At 40.4% G+C, this 26,707-nt stretch overlaps 1 protein-coding gene across 1 annotated transcript in view; it reads right to left on the reverse strand.

Moving 5' to 3' along the window:
• The window catches only part of ZPLD1 (zona pellucida like domain containing 1), a 125,690-nt gene that overhangs the window by 41,568 nt on the left and 57,415 nt on the right, over window positions 1-26,707 (reverse strand). Inside the window, exon 3 of the mRNA XM_075543475.1 lies at window positions 3,416-3,529. Within this exon, the coding sequence (XP_075399590.1) occupies window positions 3,416-3,521 (106 nt within the window). The 5' untranslated portion in view covers window positions 3,522-3,529. The remainder of the gene's footprint in view (window positions 1-3,415; window positions 3,530-26,707) is intronic.

Genomic DNA, 26,707 nt, shown 5'->3' on the forward strand with positions numbered 1-26,707 from the left:
TCCTGGAACTTCTACTCTATCTGGGTTTTAGTCTGAAAATGTATCTTTAAAAATATTAAATTGCAGCAGTGTGTGTATGTGGGTATATTTGTGTTTGGAAATTGTGGATGTTTGTTGTCTAAGAATTATAATACTAAAAATGCTAACCTAAGTTTGCTTTTAGGTAGAACCGTCAACTCCAAAAGTAAAACAAATACTCGATGTCTGTTATTCTTAAAATGTAAGAGTGCATTGGACTCATCTTTACGCTAAAAAATACAGACTTTGAGCACCATACTGAGAGATTTAAAACTTGAGGTATTTGGGGGTAAGCAATAGAGCGCACATTCTTAGTCACTGCCCTAAGTGATTTTGAGGTTGGTGGTTAGTGAATGCCATTGCCAATGGATGTTTTAAATTTTTACAAGAAATTTACCCTATGAGAAATGCTTCCTTTTGCTCCACTAGACACTTGCCTCCCCACTGACATGTTTTCTTTACCTTTGTAGATATTTTCTGTTGAACAAACGGTTTTTGTTTGCTTTTCTTTTGTCCTCCTTACTCATCCACAGCAGAGTCACAGCTTGACCGAATTTCCCATGCTGAATTTCCCAAGGGCCAATGCTTCGCACTTCTCTGAGGCAGTGGCTACACTAAGCCTTTCTCAACGTCTAGCTCTTTCTCTCTTCTCCATCAAAGAAGTACTACTATTCTTCCAAGTTTAACGGTACCATTTTCTTGCTTGCTTTCATATTTTCTTTTTCTGCCACATCCATTTCCCCGCATATTTCCAATCTCTTTATTTCTACATCTCTCTCTCTATGTATATATCATCTACGATATCTATACCTTTATCCTCTATATAGATATAGAGATAGATAGATATCATCAGGCTTCTCGACTACCTTTTTCCTCATTTCAGTTACTGGCAGTCTGTGCATCTCTCCCTTCACCGTCAAAGTTATCGCAACCGTAGTCTGCTGTCACAGCCTTCATTATCTGCTCCTTCATCCCTGCCTCACTCACTGCCCAACGCAACTCTCACCTGGCTATCTGCACTTGGTACCTCCTCTCAGACATGGGTCCTTATTTCCTCTTAAAGGAGAGCTACCACTGGAAGTTCCAACACCCCTCAAACCCCTTTCTTTCAAACCCCAACGTTTTTTTTTCTAAAACATAGGTTTTAAATATATATTTTTGTTGTCAGTTAATAGTATCCATCAATATCAATAGTATCTACATTCAAAGCACCCTCTAGTCATCTCTTTTCCTCACCAAATCAATCAGCCATCATATTAGGCAGCACCAACCACAAAGTATCTCTTAATAGTTTTCTTCTGTTGCTCCCATTGCCCTACCCTTCATTTTTCCTTTGATCTTAAATGTATCTTTCGATCTTAAATGTATATTCGAATTTACATGTATCTTTCATGTTCTTCCTAGTGTCTTTTTCTGACTTCAAAATATGAGTGTGTCTTGCCAGAGCTAGGAAAGACTCAATGGCTCTGTCTTGCCTAAAAGGTAAAGGCAAAACACAGTCTTGCAGGAAGTATTTTTGACAAAACAATTAAACCTGAATATATTTAAACCTCTGGCTTTCGATAGTTTATAGGATACACCACAGAAACCTAGCATGTCCAAGGAAATCTCAACATTACAGGTAGCCAAATCCAGAGTGTCAGAATTCTATAAGACAAATAACCTCATGACTTAAAGAGATAAGTTGCATGTTTCAAAGTTGAGAGAGAAAACGATTACACATTACAAGAGATCTAAAAGAAGGTGGGCAGTGTCAGAAACAACTTGGTACCACCTAACAACAAGAGCCATGTTAGCAGATGTAATATGGAGATGTGTTACACCCAACCTGACTGAACCATCCAATCATTTTAAGAAATTATGGTTTATTTGATGTATGCATGAAGTATACTTATATTTTAAGTTCTTTTTCATTAAATATGTATATCAAAGCATGAACGAACAAAATAAACTTACTCTAAAATGTTTCTGGGATAGAAGTGATGAAAAGAGAAATCTGAAACAAGACTGATAGAAAATGTTGAGACTGATGAAGCAGCATAACCAGTATCAACATTTTTTAGTACTGGTCTCTCTTTTTGGATATGCTTGAAAATTTCCACAATAAAGATGTAAACAAAACAAAATGTCTCAGTTTTTGTATACAAAACAATCCCCTTTGACCTACATCCCTAGCTTCATCCTCAGACATTGTGCCACAACTTGCATACTATTGCCAACGTGGGAACTGCACACGTACTGGTGATGCCCAGTGACACTCTGGCATGCTGGCGTATTGTGCTGGAACAAGCCAGCTTTCTTCTCTCCAAACAAAATGTCCTAAGTAAGACCAGTGAAGTGATCCCCTACTGATGCTCGGTGGAGGCTTCAGAACATACAACAGGTCCAAAGGTATTGGGGCTTCCATAGCAAACATGGAGAGGCAGCTCAGTTCGACTCATCTTTATTTCATGACTATTCAGCTATCCTTTTATACCTTTAGTTATGATAAAACGGTGGATATTTAGCGACAATGTGTGCTCCTTCTCACCGAGCCCCAGCTGTAGGCGCACTTGGGAGATGTTTATTCGGTATGGCCAGCATCTCAGTAAAGTTAAAAATCCGCACCTCTCGCTTCATCTCCCCTTTGAGCTCCCATTTTAATTTGTTCTGGTTTTTAATATTTTCTGCTCTGTTTCCAAAGTTTTTCAACTATTTTGCTTTGCAGTTGTTGTTAGTTGTCTTGGTTTTTTAATGTTGTGCTGTACATGAAATCCAGGATAGTTAAATATATAGTGTCGGTAACCGGATCCAGGGTTCCCGGAGGGTTGGGCACCAGAAACTTGGGGAAATGGAGGATAACAACAATGAATACCCCCATGAAGTTGTATTATATGCTTTTCTGTGTTTTGGTTATGAAACTCAGGATGGATGAACTTTAGCACGGAGAACAAGGGTTTTGTGTGGGGGAGGGAGGTTACAGGGTAAAACGGAGATGAGGTTCAGGAGTCCAGGGAGAAAAAAAATTGGAAACTATGATAGCAATTGTAGAACTCTGCTTGACATGAGTAAAGTATGGAACGATATGACATATGCATTAACACCCAATAATAAATTTTTAAAATAAAAGAGGCATCAATAAGGTAAATTTTTGAAAGAAATTAAACTTTACCAATTTTATCACACACTAGCCAGTATTTTTCAAATCTGCAAGTGACCATTAGGATTTTCATTATGAAGAATTTTGTATGGTAATGTGGATATAAATTGTAGATCCAGGAAAAATGACCTTTTGTCATTTGCTTATTGTTAATAGTTACAAATGTAGAGAGTTTGCACTCCATTTTCCCCTATGTATTATTCAAACATCATCACGCTTTCTGGATACTATTAGAGACAATATTAGGTTCAGACTTACCAGGAAACCTACTGTGGAGGTTGGCATCACAATTGTAGCTATTGAACTGTGCGGAGCCTGGAAGCACTCTCATTGTTAGAAGCAGCAACAGCCATATTCGTTCCATTGCCAAACCTAGAAAAGATATATGCGTCATGTGGGCATTATCATTTTTTCACGTCTGTGCCCGTGAAAGTAGGAAACAGATCTCAATTCAATACTGGATTTGCAATTAACATAGATACAGTCCAAGTTCATTAAAGTCCTGAGACTCAGCGGAAATAATTGTTGTCAATGAAGATGGAAACTTTGATTACAATATTTCAATAATAGTTTCACACTTTGGCTTCAGTGTGCTAAGAGTTAAAAGGACAGGCTTTTGTAATAGAATACCCAATATAAACTATAGATGGAATTCTTAAAGTAAAATTTATCTATTATAAAATAGAAAGCATACCAAATATCTGATGGACGGAAGTCAATAGCCAGGCAGAACGGGGCTGTGAATTCTTATTCGGGTTGACCCACTACTAAAAATTTGCCTCCTCCCACCCCCCCACCCCACCCCCTGAGATAAACTGAATCAGAATCCACATTTTTACAAGATCTCCAGGATATTTGATTCTGAGTCAGTATATCTGGAACATGGAACAGAAAGGCACTTTTGCAATGGAATGAAATGAGGAGAATCCCTGGAAATGAATTTTGAATCAACTCTGCATTTTACAGTACCAGCTTCTTTAAACTTAGAAGGATTTAAATACTCAAGATCTTGTTGTAAGACCTGACAATTAGTGAATGACCAAATAATGTCTGAAAGCTTTATTCTATCACCAAGAAATTCCAGACTCATGTCACTTCTAGAAAGTTAATGGTTTGCGTATAGTTTTCTCAGGAAATAAAAGGAGGGTAGGAGGAAGAACAGAAAAAATACTTTGTGTGGAAATAGATCATGCTTTCTCCAATGACTACTCTTTGCTGAGTAATAAGGCCTGAGACAGAAAAAAATGAATCCTTATGAGAAAGTAATGGAAGATGTTGTTTTAAATTATCGTTAAGTAGAAATTTGTGGGGAGAGGTCAAACACTTACAGACATCCTCCACGAGGTTAGTTAGTCACCAGACTATACTGCAGGCCTCACTCCCTGCTACTGGGGACAATAAACCATTCCTCCTTGAGGCCTGTGACCAAGCATTCTCACCCTACCAATAATGATCTCTATCAACTGAGTCAGGGAACAGGCAAACTGACTCTGTGACATGAATTGCATGTATGTCCCTAGACCAGCCCCTCTCATTACTGTATTACCTATGGCACGACCCCTCCCTGTGATGTATGTCCTCACCTGTAATTAGGGGGCTTGCATGTCCCCAGAGAATATAAAAGCTTGGGCTAACATTAAAGAGAGACTCTCTCCCTCCACGTGGACCATCGAGTGGGGCTGAGGTGAGCATGCTACCATGAATCGTTGTCTGACTCCATTTGTTTCTATACTTCACTTCTATCTCTCATGCTCTCTATAACTTTACTATGATCTTTACTTATTATCGCTGTACAATTGCGCCTACTGGACCCGTAATAATGTGCTAGGGGCTGGCTTCCCCTGACAGAAATTGACATTAATATATCCATAAGGACATATATTTTGCTGGTTACCCCTTAATTGTTCTAATAAAATTAAAGCAACTTCCGTAGGGCCCAACTTATCTCAGAGCATTGGAAAACATCGTTGGGGTGGTTGGTCTTGATCTAGCATAAAAACAGAAAGGATAAAGTTATAAGTAGCTTAATCAAGCAATTTGGTACATTTTAAAAGCTTGAGGTTTTAGGGGGGAAATATATTTTAGCTGAATTTGCAAAATCAGCCCTGGAATGATTAATCAAATCTTCAGCCAAAGGAAGGAAATAAATATGGACTTTGAATCATCGTTTTAGAATACCAGGTTTATGGTGAACAAAGTTACTTTGGTGGGGATGTGGGAAAGGAAGGATATGTTTATCTCAAAAATAGATTAGAAAGAATATTAACTCAACCGAAACTTCCTTCCTTCAGCATTATGCCAAACTACTTAGGTGCAAAATGACTTTGGGAAGAACAGTTTTATGTCTGATCACCTGAGACAAAAGGCTCAACCGAAAGTCTGAGTCAGTCTTTCTTGGCCACAACGATGTTTACACTGTGTAACCCCTCCAAACTCTTAGGATAGAATTAAAACACAGTTACTTTGCAATCTTTGGAAGACCAATAGAGAAGGGAGCAACAGGATTCTAAAGACACACTTCTTTTCTATTCTACTTGACCCCTTGGCTCTTTTCTGTGTGGCAGATCTCATTAGTTCCCATTAGATACTTCAATCACTATTGTCTCTCAACTGAGACATCAGATCGCTAAGCTTTGATAGAGTAGGGGATTTTACCTGATGAGTTATTTACAATATTCTTAAAAACGTTCCGGTTTATATAGTCACTCACAATAAGAGACAAGTAATGCTCCTTGAGGACATACTGCACAACCATCAGTGTGCTAAAGCATCTGCTGTTAGTCTTTCAACCAGATTCCGCAGAACAACTGGACAAAGTTAGATTATTGCCCCATTCACAGTGGAAGAAATGAGTCTTAGAAAGGTTTAAGTACATGGAAAGCAAATGGAGGAACTGAGATTCCACTCTATGTAATAATAAATTTCTAATCATAAACTTTGCTTCACAAGCTAGTTAAAATTTTATTGCTATTAAATGTTTAGTGGTCATTCCATAACCATTTACAGTTTAGCATCTTTGTATTAAATTGTGTGATCTATTTAGTAGACAATTTGTATGGAAACATATAAGCATATTCTAATCTAACGTCATTTGCTTAATTATAAATGAATTTTAAAATATTGAAATTGTGAGAGCAAGGTGGTTTTTAAAATACGAAGACAGTGGAAATTTTCCTATAAATTAACTGAACACATCATGTTTCCACACTGAATGAGAAATCCATGTCATTTGAAACACCCAATTGATACCAATAATAAAGTGTTATCATTGCAACTTTGGATAAGTTCTGCTTCCTTTCTTAACACATTGGAGACAATCTATTGCAATATTATGGCATTCTATGATGCTCACCCTCCCAACACACCTGCTGAAGCCAAAGCGGGTGAACAAGCAAATGTGGTGAAGAAAGCTGACGGTGCCCGGCTATCAAAAGAGATAGCGTCTGGGGTTTTAAAGGCTTGAAGATAAACAAGCAGCCATCCAGCTCAAAAGCAACAAAGCCCACATGGAAGAAAACACCAACCTGAGTGATCACATGGTTCCAAAGGGATCAGTTATCAGACGTCAAAGAATAAAAAATCATATCATTGGGTCCACACCTCCATGATACGATCGCTGAGGTCTAACGAGTGCATAAACAAATGTGGCAAAGAAAGCTGATGGTGCCCGGCTATCAAAAGAGATAGTGTCTGGTGTCTTAAAGGCTTGAAGGTGGACAAGTGGCCATCTAGCTCAGAAGCAACAAAGCCCACATGGAAAAAGCACACCCGCCTGTGCGATCACGAGGTGTCAAAGGGATCAGGTATAAGGCATCACCAAAAAAAATAAATAAATCTTACCATAGTGAATGAAGGGGGAATGGCAGAGTAGAGCCCCAAAGCCCATTTGTTGGCCACTGGAGAGCCCCTCACAGAGGGATCTAGAGGAGGAGAGGAGTCAGTCAGGGTGCGATGTAGCACCAATGAAGAAAACAGCTTTCCTCCAGTTCCTAAATGCTTCCTCCTCCCGACACCCCCACCACCATGATCCGAATTCTACCTTGCAAGTCTGGATAGAGCAGAGGTTGTACACTGGTGCAGATAGTAGCTGGAGGCACAGGGAATCCAGGGTGGATGATACCTTCAGCAGGACCAGAGCTGTGAGGGGCGATACTGGGAGGGTAGAGGGTGAGTGGGTTGGAAAGAGGGAACTGATTACAAGGATCTACATGTGACCTCCTCCCTGGGGGATGGACAACAGAAAAGGGGGTGAAAGGAGACACCAAATATGGAAAGATATGACAAAATAATAATTTATAAATTATCAAGGGCTCATGAGGGAGGGGAAAAAAGAGAACTTGATGCAAAGGGCTTAAGTGGAGAGCAAATGCTTTGAAAATGATGAGGGCAAAGAATGTACAGATGTGCTTTATACAATTGATGTACATATGGATTGTGATAAGAGTTGTATGAGTCCCTAATAAAATGTTAAAATAAAAGAATAAGCACTTGCAGAAGAGGATTTCCATGTAGCAAATAACACATTTAAAAGAAAAAAACTTTCAATATTTTGAGGAAGGGAAAATAGAGGTAGAGATTAGCCTGCTGTAAAAGAAAATGAACTGATGTTGATTACAGGAGATATGGATTCAAATACTTTCTCAGCCATTTACTAGATTGGTCATTCCAAATGCAAGATGATGCTCGTAAGATTTCATGAAGCATAAGTGCATAGCACAGTCCGACACAAAGCAATCAGTGCAAGGGATGCTAACAGAGCCTCTGATTGATGCTTTAGGAAAATCATGTGTTCCAGAACCAGCTTGCTACCTACAGAGGTGGTGTGTCGATGAGCAAACAGAAGCCCTGATTAGTTGAATCTCAAAATGCAGAATGTTTGAATAGATCCGTGTTTAAATATTAAGGTATATTAAGGGAAACAGTATCCATGTTTCATGCCTCGGATATCGGTCAGTGCTTGTGGCATTTTCAGGATTTTCAGAGACTCGACATTTCACTTCGTCTTATACAATGTGGAAGTGTTCTTCAGAGATCCTAGCCCCTGGGGAAGGGCACATGCTTGGTAGAGTAGAGGGACAGTGAAGAGAGGCAGGGTCTCAGTGAGATAGGCTGACACAGTGGCTGCAACAATAGGCTAAAGCATAGGAATAATTCTAAAAAAGAAAAAGGCTCATGAGAGGGGAGGGTTTTATTCCTTGATGCCTAGGGAACTATGGGATGGAACCGACTCAATGGCACCTAACAGCAAATTAACAATTTCCCATAGTCCCTAAAGTGCTCTTCTGAAAATGAAATTGCTTTGAGTTTGTGGACTGTGTCGAAGTTTGCTTGTACTTTCAGCAGGCCATGGTATTTTCAATATTCTTCACCAACGCCACAATTCAAATGTATAGATATTTCTTCGGTCTTCAAAGTAATATCATTTATTTTCAACACTCTATAAACAGGTACTGTGTAGCTGATATGCCCATTGCAAGATGTCTTTTGTTCTCCGGACTACTGCTTCCATTTGATTGTGGGTCCAAGCTAAACAAAATCCTTTCGAACAGCAACCTTTTCTCCATTTCTTTTGATGTTGCCTGTTGGTGCAATCGTGAATATTTCCCCTTCTTTACGTTGATTTGCACCCCATACGGCTGCAGCCCTTGTTCTTCACCAACATCTTCTTTAGGTCCTCCTCCCATCCAGCCAGCCGGCTTGTGTCACCTGCATGTTGCATGTTGCTGATTCCATTCTTCTCCATGCGGCATCCTTTCTGATGGTTTGCTCAGCATACAAATTTGACAAGAACGGTGAGAGGACTTAAACCCTGACACACACTTTCCTGATTTTAAACATGCATGGCAAGACCCCCCCCCATAAAATAATTACAAAGAAAACGGGAAAGATAGACAGCTAGATATGTCATGGCACATTGAAGTGAGTGTAATGAATTGAAACGAATCGTGTATGAACAGTGGAGTATGAAATTGATGATCTACTCTGTACCTTCCCTTAATTCACAATCAAAATTTTAAGAGAGTAAGAGAGAGAGATAGAGAGAGAGGGAGAGAGAGAGAGAGAGAGAGAGAGAGAGAGAGAGAGAGAGAGAGAGAGAGAGAGAACATGCAGAAATCCCTTGTTCTGTTTGCACAGTAGCCTCTTGATCTATGTACAAGTTCCATATGAGCACAATGAAATGTTCTGGAATTTCCATTCTTCTCAAGGTTTTATGGTCCCTATAGTCAAACGCCTAGTTTATTATGGTCCCTATAGTCAAACGCCTTTGACTAGTCAATGAATCACAAGTAACCTTCTTTCTGGAATTCTCTGCTTTATGCCAAGACCCATCTGACATCAGCAATGACATCTCTTGTTCCACAGACTCTTCTGAGTCCAGCTTGAAATGTTGGCATCTCTCTGTTAATGTACTGCTGCAACCATTCACGATTGGATGCCAGCAACCATTTACTTGCATGTAATACCAATGACACCGTGCATTCTGCTGCATCCCCTTTCTATGGAATGAGTAAAATAAGATCTCTTCCAGTTAGCTGACCAATTAACTGCCTTCCAAATTTCCAGGCATAGATGAGTGAATGCTTCCAGTGCTTCATTGGCTTATTGAAATATTGCTATTGGAATTCCATCAGGTTCCTGGAGCCTTGTTTATGGCAAATGCTTTCAATGTATATTGAACGTTTCATTCGTTGCCATTGGTTACTGCTCTTCTGCTACCTCTTAGGATGAAATGCCGACTAATTATTTTTGGTACAGTGACTCCTGCAATCTTTCCATCGTTTTGAATGCTTCCTGTATCATTCAAATTTTGGCCATAGAATCTTTCGATATTGGAACTCGTGGATTGTCCGCTTTTTTGTCTGTTCGGGAAGTTGATAGACATCATCACTGGACATTTCACCTTTTTGAAATGAGAAAACCACTCATACACTTGAGTTGTTCCCATGGCACTGTTCTTGTACGTTGTGTTCAACCTCACAACAGTTTCTGAAGCATTTTTCTTGAGCAGGAAACAATATTTCATAGCCAGAGCTGTCCTGTTAAATCAGCCATCACAAAAAAATGAGGTTTGAGCTAAACTGCTTTTATGAAAAAATTCACTGCGACCAAAAACAACCTTCCCAGGTGACTCCACTGGGTGCACTAACTCAGAGCGAGCTGCTGGATGATTTCCTAATGGGATCAAAGTGTATTACCAAGGTTCCGCCCAGCTGAACTCTTTTCTGATATTTTAGGTGGTACCCCCTGGTACTTCTAACACAGACAGCATTGTACTTCAAGATAGACCGTGAAATGTCCTTTTTGCAATGTAATGTCATTTCTCTTGCATCATTCTGGGTAAAGTAAAACATTTTGTTTTCAGTTTTCTCTCTTTTTATATTTTTAAAATCATTTCATTGTGGGCTCACACAACTCTCATCACAATCCATCCATCCATACGTACATTGTGTCAAGCACATTTGTGCATTTGTTGCCATCATCATTCTCAAAATATTTTCTTTCTACTTGAGTCCTTGGTATCAGCTCCTCATTTTCCCCTCCCTCTCCCACCCTGCCCCCCTCACGAACCCTCGATAATTTATAAATTTATTTTCATATCTTACACTGCCCAATGTCTGCCTTCAACCACTTTTCTGTTGTCCTTCCCCTATGTGGATCATTCTGATTGGTTCCCCCTTTGTCCCCCACCTTCCCCTTCCCCTCCTGCCCCTCAGGACCAATAATGAGTGTAGTGATGCCATATTATCTTCTGATTCAAAATAGTCGATACCAGTCTATTTCAGCTCACCACAACCTAGGATAAGTCCAGGCTGGATTGACAAGTGGACGTGAAACAAGGGGTATCATGGCTGATGTCACATGGATCTTGATGAAATGCAGAGAATACCACCTAGATGCTGACTTTTGCTTGATTGACTATGACCAGACATTGGACTGTGTGTACCATAATAAAATTATGAAGAGGAATGAAAATTACAGAACAATTCATTGTGCACATTTGGAACTTGTACATGGATCAAGAGGCAGTGGTGTGAACAGAGCAAGGGAATTCTGCATAGTTTAAAATCAGGAAAGTGTGTGTCAGAGCTGTACCCTCTCGCCACACTTGTTAAATCTATATGCTGAGCAAATCATCAGACACGCTTGTATGAAGAAGAGGATGACATCAGGATTGGAGGAATGTTTACTAACAACCTGTGGCATGCCGATGACACAATCTACCTCCTGAAAGTTCATAGGAATTGAAGCACTTGCTGATGAGTACCAAGGATTGTAGCCTTCAGTGGGGATTACAAGTCAATTAGGGGAGAGCAAAATCCACCCAACTGCACCAATGGTAACATCGTGATAAATGGAAAAGGGGTTGAGGTTCTGAAGAATTCTGTCTTGCTTGAATCCACAATCAATTCTCCTGTTAGCAGCAGGTAAGAGAGCACAAGACACATTGCATTGGGTGGACCTGTTGCACAATACCTGCTTAGAGCCTTGGAAAACAAGGACGTTACTTTGAGGACTAAGTTGTGCCTGACCCAAGCCATGGTATTTTCAATTTCCGCATATGCACAAGATAATTTGACATTGAATAAGGCATACCAAGGAAGAATGGGTTCATTTGAATTGTAGTGCTGGAAAAAAATATTGAAAGTGCCATGGACGGCTAAAGGGACAAACCGATGTGTCTTCGAAGAAGGAAGGCCAGAGTGCTCCTGAAAGACAAAGATGGCGAGACTGTGTCTTGCATACCTTGGGACATATTTTCAGGTGAGACCAGTCCCTGGAGCTTCCCACATCCCAAGTTCTGATTATTGTAGATCTTCACAGCGGTTTCTGTTCATTTGGAGTTGAACCCCATAAGTAAGTGAAGACGCAAAGGTTTTGCCCCTTCACAGTTCACTCTACTTTGAGACAGTAGTAGCTCCTTCTCAATCACACCTGGAATGCTTTCAAGCGAAGTGGCACACCCATCCGTTCGGCTGGCAGTCCCTGACAATGTCGCCACGCTATGCAGAAGGCTTTCAGTGATGACTGTGGCCAAAGTTGGCAGGTGATTTCTTCTTCGTAGTCTGTTCTTCGTCTGAAAGTGCCGCTAAGATCTGTTCCCTTTGGGTGACCTTGCTAGCATTTGAAATACCAGGGATGTGGCTTCCAACATCTCCCCAGCACGCAAGCCACCACAATATGGCAAACTGACAGACAGGAGGTACTCGGATAGGTACAATGAAAAAAATCTGCATTCCAGGTCTGCTCCTGCCAGAGAAACTTCGTGGAGCTATGTCAGAAGATCCGATGTCTAGGATGAGCTGAGGTGCTTTCTAGCCCAGAGCAGTTCCAGCAAACACAGGCCAGAGAAGCTAAGCATGACCTAGTCCATCTCTGCACTCTACCGAAGTGCAGCAACCGGGGCCCCGCTTTTGTACATGGAAAAGCTTGCAAAACATCATCAAGCCCAGTTCATAATTTAAAATATGCTTAATCACCCCTGTCCAATAATAATAACTTTGAAAATCTGTGTACATGTTTCTTTTTAAAAGTTATTGCGTGGATTACCTCTCATGGCAACGCAATGTTCATCGGAATTTAACTAAGCTCCGCCGTGTTCTCATATCTGTGACCTTTTAGAAGTATGAGGAAATGTGAAAAGCGTTGCTTCAAAGTTATAGAAACCTTTATTAAGCCTTTATTAGATCTTTGAGTTTGGGGAACAAAAGGCAGTCATAAGGGCCAAGACCAGGCTGGAGTAAGTTTCCCCAAGGAAAATCTCAAAGAATGAGTAGGTTTGTTATTGTAATGTTAAAAAAAATCCTTGGTGCAATTTTTCTGGCCTTTTCCTTATCAATACCATTTTCATTTTCTTCACACTTCTTCGTAATACACCGCAGTGATCATCCTGTATCCTTCAAGATTATCTATCATGACTACTGCTTTGACATCGCAAGAAAACAATCTCAGTAGACTTCTAAGTCTTCCTAGTCTGCCTTGGATTTAACTGGCCCGGCAGATTCCCCCAGGCAGGCTCTTGATTGGACTTTTTTGTTACTCACATTAAAGAGACGAGGACAATGCTGCTATTGAGAGGCGGGGGTCTTCAGGCATCACCTGGTCTCAGGGACATGTGAAAATGTGTGCTGTGTTGAATACACCCATGCACATGTGAACTGGAACTCTAATAGAAATAGTCCCTTTCTTAGGCTTGTAGCTAAACACACTTTCCTGCTGCGTCACCTCTGGTCACGCTGCTCTAATAACCCGCTTCTCGGGTAGGAGCCAAAGGCTAAGCTGCCGTGCCACACACAAACCCTTCTTCCACCAGGACATTCATAAATACTTCTCATGGATTTGGGGTAGCAGGCAAAGGAGTCTATATACTAAATTGAGCTTCAATGATTTTAAAGTGATACCCACATCTAATAAGCAGATACTAATGGGCCCTGTTCTTTATTAACAATATACTAGGAGTCCTGTATTAAGTGATTATACTGTCAAATATGCCAATATCTTAAATATCCAAAGTTCTTTTTAAAATGATAACTTGTATATCTTCCAAAATATCAATTTCTAACTGACTTGCTTACGTTGGAATCTAGAGTCAGAAAATTTAAATTTCACTTTCAATTCTTAGTCAGTTTCTATAAATTAATATCATTAGCATCAGCACTATTATCTAGATTATCCATATATATAAAATAATATTTCCCCAACAGTTTTATTGGCACATCATTTACCTATCATACAATCCAATAGTTCAATTATTCAATCATATAGAAGGGAATTGTACAATTAAGATAATCTGACATTTCATTTTTGACATCTTCCAGGCACTGTGTTATGTTGATGACTACTGCTTTGACCTCTCAAGAAAACTTTCAATGGGCTTCTAAGTCTTTGTAGTCTTCCTTGAGTTTCACTGGCCCAGAAGATGCCCTAGGAAGCCTTTGATTGGACTCTTTTTGTTAGGCACTTTAAAGTAGGCACCCAAATGTCCCTTATCCACGACACAAATATGAAAATCAAGACTTGAAGCTTTCAATTGACTTGCCCAGAGTCACAGGCCTAGTAAATGACAGCAAAATTCAAGACCAATCTTGACTTTTGGATTTATTACACTAATCTGACTGATTTAGTTAGAGTTTGTCAAATAAATAAAACTAATGCTCTGCTAATTTTCAGAAAGAAAGTGATATTAATAATGTATGTTTGAAATACACTTTTAACTAGATGATTTAGAGGATTGAGGCAAAGTAATTTTTAAAATTATTTGCATAATTGTCATAACTATTTCATTTAGGTAGGAAACGCAGGAAGAATAATACTCAGCTCTCTCTCTCTCTCTCTCTCTCTCTCTCTCTCTCTCTCTCTCTCTCTCTCTCTCTCTCTACTAACCTGAGTTAGCAGTATACTAGTGAGTTTTAAGGGTTGACTATATACCATGGGGAGAGCTGCTAGTGGCTCAATGTGTTGAGCACTGCATTACTCTGAACTGAAAGATTGGCCACTTGAACCCAACTAGAAGCATGCCCCGGAGGAAAGGCCTGGCACTCTGCTTCAGAAGGGGCACAGCCTTGAACACGCTTTGCAGGGTTTTACTTTACACACATAGCGTCACCAGGATCAACTCAGCTGCAATGGGTATGTGCCAGGATGTTCTAAATACTTCATACATGCTTTTCCACCCTGAGAGAGGTCGTGCAATTTGCCTTATTGACTAGATGAAAAACTAAGGCACAGAAACACTAAATAACATCCCTAACATGAAATAGGCAGCTAGGGATAGAACCAATACTCAAGCCCAAGCTTAGTAACTCCACAACCCACCTTCAACCATTACATGGCAGTGGAAAGTTGGCAATTATTTTGTAAACTGGATCAATATAGATTTATTCCTATATTCACGTCATAAATGATTAGCGAAAGGACCTGGTACTGTCCTGGCAACAAAGTTCAGCACTAAGAAAAGTGTTTATCTGTTTAAACTTATATTCCACTGAGGGACATCAGATAGAAAATCTGTGAGTAAAACAGAATACATGTGGAATAAATGCTATGGGGGAAAACAATGTTAGAAGGATATTATAAAGTTCTGGAGGGTAGAAGAAATACTGGAAGTTTAATAGCCTAGTCAGGAATATAAACTCAATCTATATCTATGAAGTTTAAAGGAAAATGTTTGATGATGAACTAACTAATCTGTTTTTAATTTTACCTCACCTTTTTTTTTTCAATTTAGGCGCTACCCACATAGATATTTCTTGTAATGCATAAATTATTTTCTGGGGTATAACTTGGACATTTTAAAAACTGCATTAACCTTTTTAGAGGCATAAAGGTGATGCTCAGAGCCTGAGAAAAGTAATTTATTAAATAGCACCTTGTGACCTGAAAAATAAAAGTCATAAATAACTTTCTATATTCTCAAGAAATAACTTTTGCTGCAGAAAAAAAATGAGCTCACTGATATGTGTAAGTCCCATACATCCTTAATTTGATTGCTACAATATAGACTGATATACACGACTCTATTATGTTTAGAAGGAAAAATATAAGATTAAACCAAATATCATTTATTGACATATCCAATCACCATTCTAAGGTTTATACATTTTTTTACTAAACTGGACTGATTATTTTATTATTCATATTCACTAAAGCATGACATGCTCTCTGGCATTGGTAATTTCCACTGTCCTCTCAGTCAAGCTGTCCCCTATAGAGACCCATGGGTGTCAGAAGAGAACTGTGCTCCAAAGGGCTTTCGATGCTTTTTCTGAAGCTGGATGACAGCAGACCATTCTTCCGGGGAGCCTCTCGTGAAAGCGATTCTCTACACTTCCTATTAGCTTCCAGGGCTTTAACCATTTCTATCACCCAGGAGTTCCATCATGAGTCAGAGTCCATATTGATTGAAAGGTCCCTGCTGGTGTAGTGAGCTAAGCATTGGGATGCTAATTTCAATGCCAGTAGTTCAAACCTACCAGCCACCCTGCAGGGGAAAGATGAGACTTTGGGTTCCCATGAAGATTATGGTCTTGGAAGCAAGAAGGAGCCATTATACTCCTTCCTGTGAGTCTGAGTAGACTCTATGACAGTGATTAGGGTGCACACACGCGCGCGCGCACACTCACACACACACACACACACACACACACAATTATCCACTTCCGCAGTGAAACAAGAGGTTGGAAGTTTGCATTTCCCCAGACTCCATCTGAAGCAGCAGCCACTCAGGAGTCTTGGAGCACAGTGCTTCCATGGACACGAATAGAGTCGCCAACAGTCAGAATGGACTTCATGACAACTGGGTGTATTTTTTGGCTAGCTTCTCTGCACAGGCATGCCGGCTTTTATAGGGACCATCTCTTCCTCCTCCTGAGTTCATGTATCTCCCCATCTGAACCTCATCTGAAGAAAAGATGAGAAAGAGTTCATATTAAATATTAAATGAATGACTAAAAATAGTTCAAGGAATTCCAAGAGAGGAGATGAAAAATGAAATGTGTGTGTGTGTGTGTGTGTGTGTGATTTCCTTGAGGAGACCCAAGTTTATGTTGGACCTAAGCCCTACTCCTGCCTTCAACTCCAACAGACCGGAGGCAAGATCTGCAGCAAATGGCACTGCAGTTGCACAAGTAGGCAACTAACTGTCTTGTTCAATTAAGATTTATCGTGTGGGGCAGACTTGCATCTTGGAAAAAAGGCAGTTGGGGTCGATTTTCAATATCACTGGTTTTAAAGTGTTGGAGATCAGGACTATTTAATGAGGTAATGGGATTTCTGATGGGGTGTGAAGATTGAAGCTCTGTCATAGTTATTTCTGTTTCACTTGAACATTAGAAGTAATATATATATATGTATATATATATACACAAAGGAAAATGAAAATATAAAACCTTTATCAGAAATGTACATTATTATATACATATGCATTCCATCACATAGTATATCATTGTCTCACTAAACAGAGTAAAATTGCATAGCATACTTTTAGAGTCATACCTCAGACAAAGAAAGAAATATGTTTAGCCATCAAGAGAACATTTCGAAATTTTATGACTCTAAAGATGCTGATGTGTGCCGTAAAGAAATATGAATGCCAAAGGCAGCTCCTCAGAGAAAGACCTACAGCAACGGTCTCTGACACAAAGGGAAAGTTCATTTATTTCCCTCTGCCCGCTTGCCTCGTTTGTCTTTCAGATGGGAGTTTTCACTCGCAGTCTACAGTGTTTGAATGATCTTCAGCGCTTAGTTTAAAACATCCACTCAAGTACCTTAGGGTGTGTGTGCAGGTGTGCGTTATGTGTGTGAGTGGGCTTTGCTTTAAAAAGGGGCTGCATAGAACTTAATGACAGACTGAGACACTCATTCACCAGGTTCGTTTTCAATATATCGGTACATTTTTATTCTTCTGAGGTAGCTGGAAAGATGTTGCTATTGTTCTTGTTTTTGTTACATGCCATCGAGTCAGTTCCAACCCTTAGCAAGTTTATGCACAACAGAAATCGGTACTGTATGGTTGAGGTAGTTAGTTTATTGTGCCAACCTGGCCAATAAACAAATGTGGGGTTAATTGAAGGGTGGAGGGATAAATGGCTTGCTTTCTGATGGTCAGACCAGGGTACAGCGGCCTTAGCCAGTTCCCTGCTTCAGCTGGCAAGGCTCACTTCCTACAAGACACCTCCTGAGGAGAAGCCACATGGACCTATTCCGATGCAGCCCTGGGTACTGGAGCACCCGTGTGGGGACCCCTGCCAGCACTGAGATGCTTACACATTCACTGACTTGGCTTTCCGCCTGCAGTCAGCATCATTAGATCTGTTTTGTGAGATGGAGGAGGACTTTGTGGACTGGTGTTGGACGTATGGGTTAATGGGTTAATGTTGGACTTGTGGACTTGGGCAGCACTAGGCTGGGATGTTTTCTTGATGCACACTTAACCTTTATATAAAATTCTCTCTTATACATGAGTTGCTGTGGATTTGTTTCTCTAAAATACCCAGACTAACACAATGGTCCTGCGCCAACCTCAAAATTGTCCCTATGCCTGAGCTCATGGTTGCAGCCACTGTGTCAGTCCTCTTATGGAGGGCCTTCTTATTTTTCTCTGACCCTCTAGTTCCTCAAACATGATATCCTTCTCCAGGGGCTGGTCTGTCTGAACAACTTGTCCAGAGTATGTAAGGATAAGTCTTGCCAGTCATGCTCTTTTGGAGCACTTTGACCTTGCTTCTTCCAAGACAGATGTGTTTGTTATTTTGGAAGTCTCTAGTACTTTCACTATTCTTCTCCAGGATCGCAGTCCAAATGCACTGATTCTTCTTTGATCTACTTTATTCCATGTCCAGCTATCACATGCACATGAGGCGATTGAAAACACTGTGGCTTGGATGAGTTGCAACTTAGTCCTCAAAGTAACGTCCTTGTTTCAACAATCTAAAGAGGTCTTGTGCATCTAAATTTCCAGAATTGTACCCCATGATAAGCATTTCCCAACCAAGTGGTTTTAGCACTCCCTTTAGCATTTTGAAGTCTTAATTCAGAATATTTGGGGAATATTGAGGGTTTCAGACTGGTCGAATTTCAGGCTTGGTTTGTTTTTGTCTCAAAGCTCTGTGATATGTGGAAACTTTGCTCTCTTTCCTCATTGACCCAACTCTTTGCCCGTAGACATCTGACTTACGTCAAGTCCAATAAGTAATTCAATGCATCTTCTGATTTTTTGACTGCTTCATCCATGAACATTGATTGTAGATTCAAGCAAGACGAAACCCTTGACAGCTCAACCTTTCCCCCGCTTATCATGATGTGAACTCTTGGTCCGGTTGTGAGGATTTTAGTCTTCTTGACACTGAGTTGTGACCTCGACTGAAGGCTGCAATCCTTGATCTCCATATGCAAGTGCGTTGCGTCGTCCTCACTTTCACTAAGCAGAGCTTTCCTTGGATCTTCATGCAGCATGCTTCTCCATATCTGCCAGGTTCTCAATCATTTTCAGATCGAATAAGTATTTTGAAAGGATTCAACTCTTATCACCTTTTAAATATATCTTATATTCACTTCTATTTTCCTTAATGAGGTCTACTCACAACAAATAATAAAGTGATAATCTAACTATTTTAATTCAGATCTCTCTTTAGTCAACTGAGTAGTGGTATCATAATTACAGATTGGAAATATTTCAGTAGAGAAGAAATTCAAAATATTTATTTAATAACATAAATTGGACATCAGAAAAGACATTATCTGATATTCTGATTGGATTTGAACTCACTTCTCAATAACCATAGGAAATTGCAGTTGTACAATAATAGCAACAGAAATATAAACAAATATCTTGGCCACATCTTGCCTAGGCATAAAATATTTTCTTTTCTGGTAGTTTCACTATTTAATATTCAGATAAGTTTAAGCGCTGGGCTTGGAGGACTGAGCATAGAGTTTACACTAAACCACAGAGAAAACACAAGAGAACATTACATCACAAATGCAGTGCCCTGTACACGGCAAGGAGTGGGAAACCCAAGTGTGTACACTGGGTCAGGGGCTCTTCCTGGTCCCTACTTTGGATAAACATACCCAGAGAGCCACGTGGAAGAATATTGGAACTACCACAGACAGCCAAAAGAACAAACAGATCTGTGGTGGAAGAAGTGTGACCAGAGTGCTCCTGAGAGGCCAGGATGAGAGACTTCCTCCGACAGGCTTGGGACATGTTAGGAGAGACCAGTCTCTGGGGAGCATCTTCTTGTGTGGGAAAGTGGAAGGGCAAGATGGGCGGACACAGTGGCTGCAACAGTGGGTCCAAGCAGAGGGACAATTGTGAGGCTTGTGCAGACCAGGCAGGGTTTCATTCTGCTGTGCACGGGTCGCAGTGGTGCAGGACCAAATCGATGGCACCTAACAACAAGGATACATTCTCCAAAGCCAGGACACTGGCAGCATCTGACACTGGCTTAAGTTGTAGAGCTTCAGACCACATATAAGTTTTCCTATCTCTGTTTTTCATCTATCTTGTTTATTGTTGAATCCTTTACCTATAACTTATAGACAATGTGTTCCTTAATTTTATTAGCACATATCTTCCAAGAACTTTCTCCACAAAACCACAATACCACTACCAAATAAAACATATGTATATATAATCAATCAATGCAGTGCCCTGGTGGCACTATAGGGTAAGTACTGGACTGGAAACTTAAAAGCAAGGTTAGGGGTGTAAACCCTCTACTTACTCCTCAGGAGAAAATTGAGGCTGTCTGGTCCCATAAATCTTTAGTCTTGCAAATTCTATATAGGTGATTATGAGTTGGAATATCCTAATAACAGTGCGATTTGAGTTATAATGTTAATATCATATTCAAATGTCCCGATTCACAAATTTTTTATTTACAACCTGGAGGTAATAAAATATTTTGTATGAGGAAAAAAGTGGAAAAGTAAAACTGAAGCAGACTTGGTATCTTTAGTGACGACACACTAGTTCCTGCCAAACATATGGAAAAAATGTCCTAGGGGACGTAAGTTGCTCTCCCACCGTAACTTGTGGCCAAGGCCTCCCAAAATACCAAAGTCCTTTCTGTGTGTGTGTGTGTGCGTGCTGTGGGTGCGATTCATGTCGTGTGAGCTGCACGCCCGCTAGATTAACACTACACTGAGGACATACAACTTTAGGCCTGGCTTCTGCTACTCACCCTGTCACTTTCTGGGTGGCCTTGAGGAAGTCACCAATGGTCTTTCTTCTCAGTTAACACACAAATGAAAGTGCCCAGAGGAGAATCGAGATGTCGCAATTCTCAAGAAAGAGCCTATGAATCCTTGACTTCTGACAATTGGGGGAAAAATATCTACGCATTCTCTGAGGTCTTTGTACAGCCCCTTCCCTTATCACAATGCAGGTTCACTTGCTCAGGAAGCTCCAGCCATCTGCTAAGACCTTCTTGCCCCAGACAGAACTAGTGACGAAGTGGCATAGTGAAGAAGTGCGCCCAGAAAACCCTCAGGTCCTCCCCTTATCATCTTCACGAGACATAAAAGCAGCAAGAAGCCCCAAAGCCTGATCTCAACAGCTCAGAGAAAAGCCTTACCCCTTATGCTTTTTGGACAGCACTGTCTTTCCACAGTCACAACTGGTAGAATTAAAGTTACATGAAACACATACATAAGTTGATGTTGGTTCTGTACGTTTATTTATTTCTCCTGGTTGCTACATTTTTTGTGTTTTTCCCCCAAAGACCTCAAAGGCCTTTAGAAAAGTGATCACACACTCTCTCTCTCTCACACACAGACACACACACACACACACACACACACAAACACACACTAGGCTACAGGTAATATATAATAGTGCTTTATCCTGCCTCACCTATATTTTCAACCCTGCTCTAATTAATGTTCTTTTTTATTGCTTGGCTGTGTGAGGGTTGCAATATTCATCTTCATGGCATCACTCTGAAAAGATACATTGAAGCCAACAAAACTGCCTTTGTTTTTTATATGTGGTAAAAGATGCCAAATATATCAATGATTTTTTTCTGGATAGTTTAATGCTCTTTAAAGATAATATCATAGAAGTTTTAAAAAACAGCCTTTGAAATAATAATGTCTAATATAGTTAACTGTTCCCTAACAATCAAATTGTATCCACAAAGTGTAATACTTTGAGACATATTAAGGTGAGATCCATTGGGCCTCCACTCAAGTACTCCCTCAATGCAAGAATACTTGGTTCTAATAAACTGGCACTCAATGATGTTCACCTTCCCAACACAATCGCTGAAGACAAAGTGGGTGCATAAGCAAATGTGGTGAAGAAAGCTGATGGTGCCCAGCTAACAAAAGATACAGTGTGTGGGGTCTTAAATGCTTGAAGGTAAATAAGTGGCCATCCAGCTCAGAAGCAACAAAGCCCACATGGAAGAAGCACACCAACCTGTGCGATCACGAGGTGTCAAAGGGATCAGGTATCAGGCATCATCAGAACAAAAAAATTATATCATTGTGAATGAGGGGAGTGTGGAGTGGAGACCCAAGGCCCATCTTTAAGGCCACTGGACCATCCACTTACAGAAGGGTCTCGGGGAGGAGACGAGCCAGTCAGGGTGCGATGTGGCAAGGATAAAACATACAACTTTCCTGTAGTTCTTTAATGCTTTCTTGTCCCCCCTCCTATCATGATCCCAATTCTACCTTACAAATATGGCTTGACCAGAAGGATCTACACTGGTACAGATAGGAACCGGAAACGCAAGGAATCCAGGGCCGATGATCCCTTCAGGACCCATGGTGAGAGTGGCGATACTGGGAGGATAGATGGAGGGTGGGGCAGAAAGGGAGAATGGATTACAAGGATCTACATATAACCTCCTCTCTGAGGGACAGACAAAAGAAAAGTGGGTGAAGGGAGATGTTGGACAGTGCAAGATATGACAAAATAATAATTTATAAACTATCAAGTGTCCATGGAGGAGGGGGGAGCGGGGCGGGAGGGAAAAGTGAGGAACTGAGGCCAGGGGCTTAAGTGGGGAGCAAATGTTTTGAGAATGATGAGGGCAATAAATGTGCAAATGTGCTTTACACAATTGATGTATGTATGGATTGTGATAGGAGTTGTATGAGCCCCTAATAAAATGATGTTTTTAAATAAATAAAAAATAATAAGGTCATAAATTTTTTTGCCAGTAATGTCAGAAAGCATATACACTAAAAATTGCTTAGGAAGTGATATTGAAGTCATAGAGAATTTTTAAAATAGCAATTTTATGCTGAAATTCTTACCTAAAATACTTCAAACCAAGTCCATTACCATTTCGTCAATCCAGGCTCATTGCGACCCCTCTCAGGTAGAATAGAACGGCCCCATAGGTTTTCCAACATTGTGAATAAAGGAGCCTGGACTGGCTAGTGGGTTCCAGTTGCTGATCTTCTGGTCAGCAGCCAAGCACCTAACTCCTACATCATCAGGGCTCAACCAAAACTCACTGCCACCAAGTCAATTCCATCTCCAAGGTGCTAACCACAAGGTCAGCAGATTGAAACTACCAGTCACTCCAAGGGAGTAGATGCTACTTCCTACCCCCCTAACGAGTTATAATCTCAGAAACTCATAGGGGCAGTTTTACTTTGTCCCGTAGGGAGGACGCCATTAGGGCTACTCTTACTTAAGCATGGACCATAGTCATTGCTTCTATTTTTATGCATTAAAAACGAATTCATCCCTGGATGCCGACGTGCCAGCTCCTAAATCCAAAGAATATTTTCTTCTAAATGTGATATTGGAAATTCTATATCAATTAGCTTCTATTTATTTAAAAAAATCAGAACAATGGAATCAGGAACATATCTATTGTCATACAAACAGTACACCTACGGAGAGTTCTGTCCATACTCTTAGGTGTATGCTAGACATACTTATATCCATACTCTTAGGTGTACGCTAGACATACTTATATCCATACGCTTAGGTGTATGCTAGACATACTTATATCCATACGCTTAGGTGTACGCTAGACATACTTATATCCATACGCTTAGGTGTACGCTAGACATACTTATATCCATACTCTTAGGTGTACGCTAGACATACTTATATTCATACGCTTAGGTGTATGCTAGACATACTTATATCCATACTCTTAGGTGTACGCTAGACATACTTATATCCATACTCTTAGGTGTACGCTAGACAGACTTATATCCATACTCTTAGGTGTATGCTAGACATACTTATATCCATACTCTTAGGTGTATGCTAGACATACTTATATCCATACGCTTAGGTGTATGCTAGACAGACTTATATCCATACGCTTAGGTGTATGCTAGATATACTTATAAAGTCCATTGAAAAGCCTAATTGCAAGCAGTATTGCGTTGGGATGTTAGTTTAGTGGGTGAAAAATAGCATTTTTCATGAAATGGCATAAGATGGTAGAATAAGATGGAATAGAAGGAATTGGAAGATATTAGGGAGCACTGGATAAAATGAGTATGCCATGCCTCTGGGAGGAGGTGGCCATAAACTGGAGCTCAGGGTAAAGGATCATATTTTACATGGATACATGCATCTATCTATCTACCTATCATCTATCTTTCTATCTATGCCACCAGAAGAGTTTATATATAAGAGTTTATATAAATATATAATATATATATATTAAAAGAGTTTTCCATATTGCATCTACTTCGGTATATATATGGAAAACTCTTTTAAAACTCTTGTTTTAAAAAAGGTAAACAGGTATTAGTATCAAAAGAAAAATTCTTCACTAAGGTGAAACTAATGACAGAGAAGAACAATGCAAAAGAAAGCATCCAAGCTTCTGGAGAGGAGAATTTATAGCAATAGCATTTTCTCATTTGCTTAATAATAGATGTCTTATATTTACAAAAACCCTTAATCATCCTTTTCTTTCCATTTTCTGATAAATAAAAGGAAGATAAGTGTCGCCGTATGTAAAGCAAGTAAGTATTTATTTTCTAAACAAATAACTCTCCCTCACTATCATCTAGGGGATGTTGACTCCTAGTAACCCTATTGGGCTGGGAAGGCCTGCCTCGGTGGGTTTCAAGACGGCACGGCAGCTCTTTAAGAGAGTAGAAAGCCTCGTCTTTTCCTGCAGAGCAGCTGGTGGCTTTGCACAACTGTCCTTCGGATCACAGCCCAACGTGTAAGGGCAAGGCCACCAGGAATACTCGACAGAAGACTAACTCAAACACACTGTCGTGAAGCCCATTCTGACTCCAGGAGACCCTATCGAGCAGGATCGAGTGGACCCTGTGGGTTTCTGAGACTGTCTCTCTTTACAGGAGCAAAAGTCTTGCTCATGTAGGTAGCTTGGTGGTTTAGAAAAACTGACCTTTGGGATCCAAGTTCAAAGCAAAATCACTGGGCCAGAAGGGCTGCCCAAGAAATCACTGGGCCCAAGGGCTGCCCACTCCCGCTCCCTCTCCCACTCCCCTCATTCCGGCGAGTCAGCGTCAGTGCATTGAAGGTTTTCTGCACAGCCCTTTTGCCAGAAAGCCCTGTGTTTTCAAGACAGTTGCATGGGATGGACTGTGATCTCTAGCTAAAGACCAGAGAATGGACCAGAGGACCTTTTCCCTGCAAGTTACCAGATTGACTAGCTCATCTGCAAACTCATTAAACATTTGGGTAGCCCAAAATAAAACCTTTTTAGAAGTATAAATGCCACCGTTCAAGAACTCCACATTCGAATCCCTGGTAAACCTTCTTCTTCCTGAGTGAGACTTACTGATTGTCAAATTTTATGTGAGAAATCACAGACTAGTTTCCTTCTTGCAATTTAAGACTATCAGCAAGCCAGCCTTTGAAAGTCGATGCATGCTCAGAAAAATGCAAATTCACTTTAATATTTAATGGACATATAAAAAGGGGGTTTGCTAGAGAGAAATCTAAAAAAGGAATTCATTGCAGAACCAAATAAAAATGTGAGATAAATACTTTTTTCAAATCATTTTATTTGGGGCTTGTACAATTCTTATCACATACATCCATTGTGTCAAGCACATTTGAACATTTGTTGCCATCATCATTCTCAAAACATTTCCCTTCTACTTGAGCCCTGAATATTGCCTGCTCATGTTCCCCCTCCCTCCCCACTCCCCCTACCTCATAAACCATTCATAATTCATAAATTATTATTATTTTGTCATATGTTACACTGTCCGATGTCTCCGCCCCCCCTCCACCCGGCCCTCTTCTCTGCTGTTCATCCTCTAGGGAGGAGGCCATACATAGATTCTAGTAATCAGTTTCCCCTTTCTACCCCACATTCCCTGCACCCTCCAGATATCACCACTCTCACCACTGGTCCTGAAGGGGTCATCTGTCCTGGATTCCCTGTGTTTCCAGTTGCTATCTGTACCAATGTACATCCAGATATGTAAGGTAGAATTGGGATCTTGAAAGTGGGGGGGAAGGAAGTATTTAAGAACTAGAGGAAAGTTATATGTTTCATCATTGCTACCCTGCACTCTGACTGGCTCAGATAAATCCTTTTATCTGTAGCACGCTTTCTAAATTAGGAAGATACATTGGTTCTCTACCCTCACTGCTAATTAAAATTATGCCTTATATTTTAAGAAATACAGATGCCCAAATCTCTCCTCCTCGTGATTCTGAGCATGAGAAACTCTGGGAATTTAACTTTTCTGGACTTGATATTCCATTTCAACTGTCTTTTTTAAAGTGTATAGTTTTCTAAATCATGGCCTTTAGAGCAGTGGTTCTCAAACTTCCTAATGCCACGACCCTGTCATACAGTTCCTCTTCTTGTGGTGACCCCCACACCCCCAACCATAACATTATTTTCATTGCTACTTTATCACTGTCGTTTTGCTACTGTGAGGAATCGGGTGACCCCTGTGAAAGGCTCGCTTGACTCCCCCAAAGGGGCCATGACCCCCTGGTTGAGAACCGCTCCCTTGAAGGAACTAGAAAATGGAGAAGGATAGAGGATGCTACCTGATGCTACACGTCAGCAGCTGAAGCCCGTTCAGGAGTCAGCCAGTCAGCGACAACAGGCTGAGGAAGCGCCT

Source organism: Tenrec ecaudatus, chromosome 2, assembly GCF_050624435.1.
Source record: "Tenrec ecaudatus isolate mTenEca1 chromosome 2, mTenEca1.hap1, whole genome shotgun sequence".
NCBI lineage: Eukaryota > Metazoa > Chordata > Mammalia > Afrosoricida > Tenrecidae > Tenrec > Tenrec ecaudatus.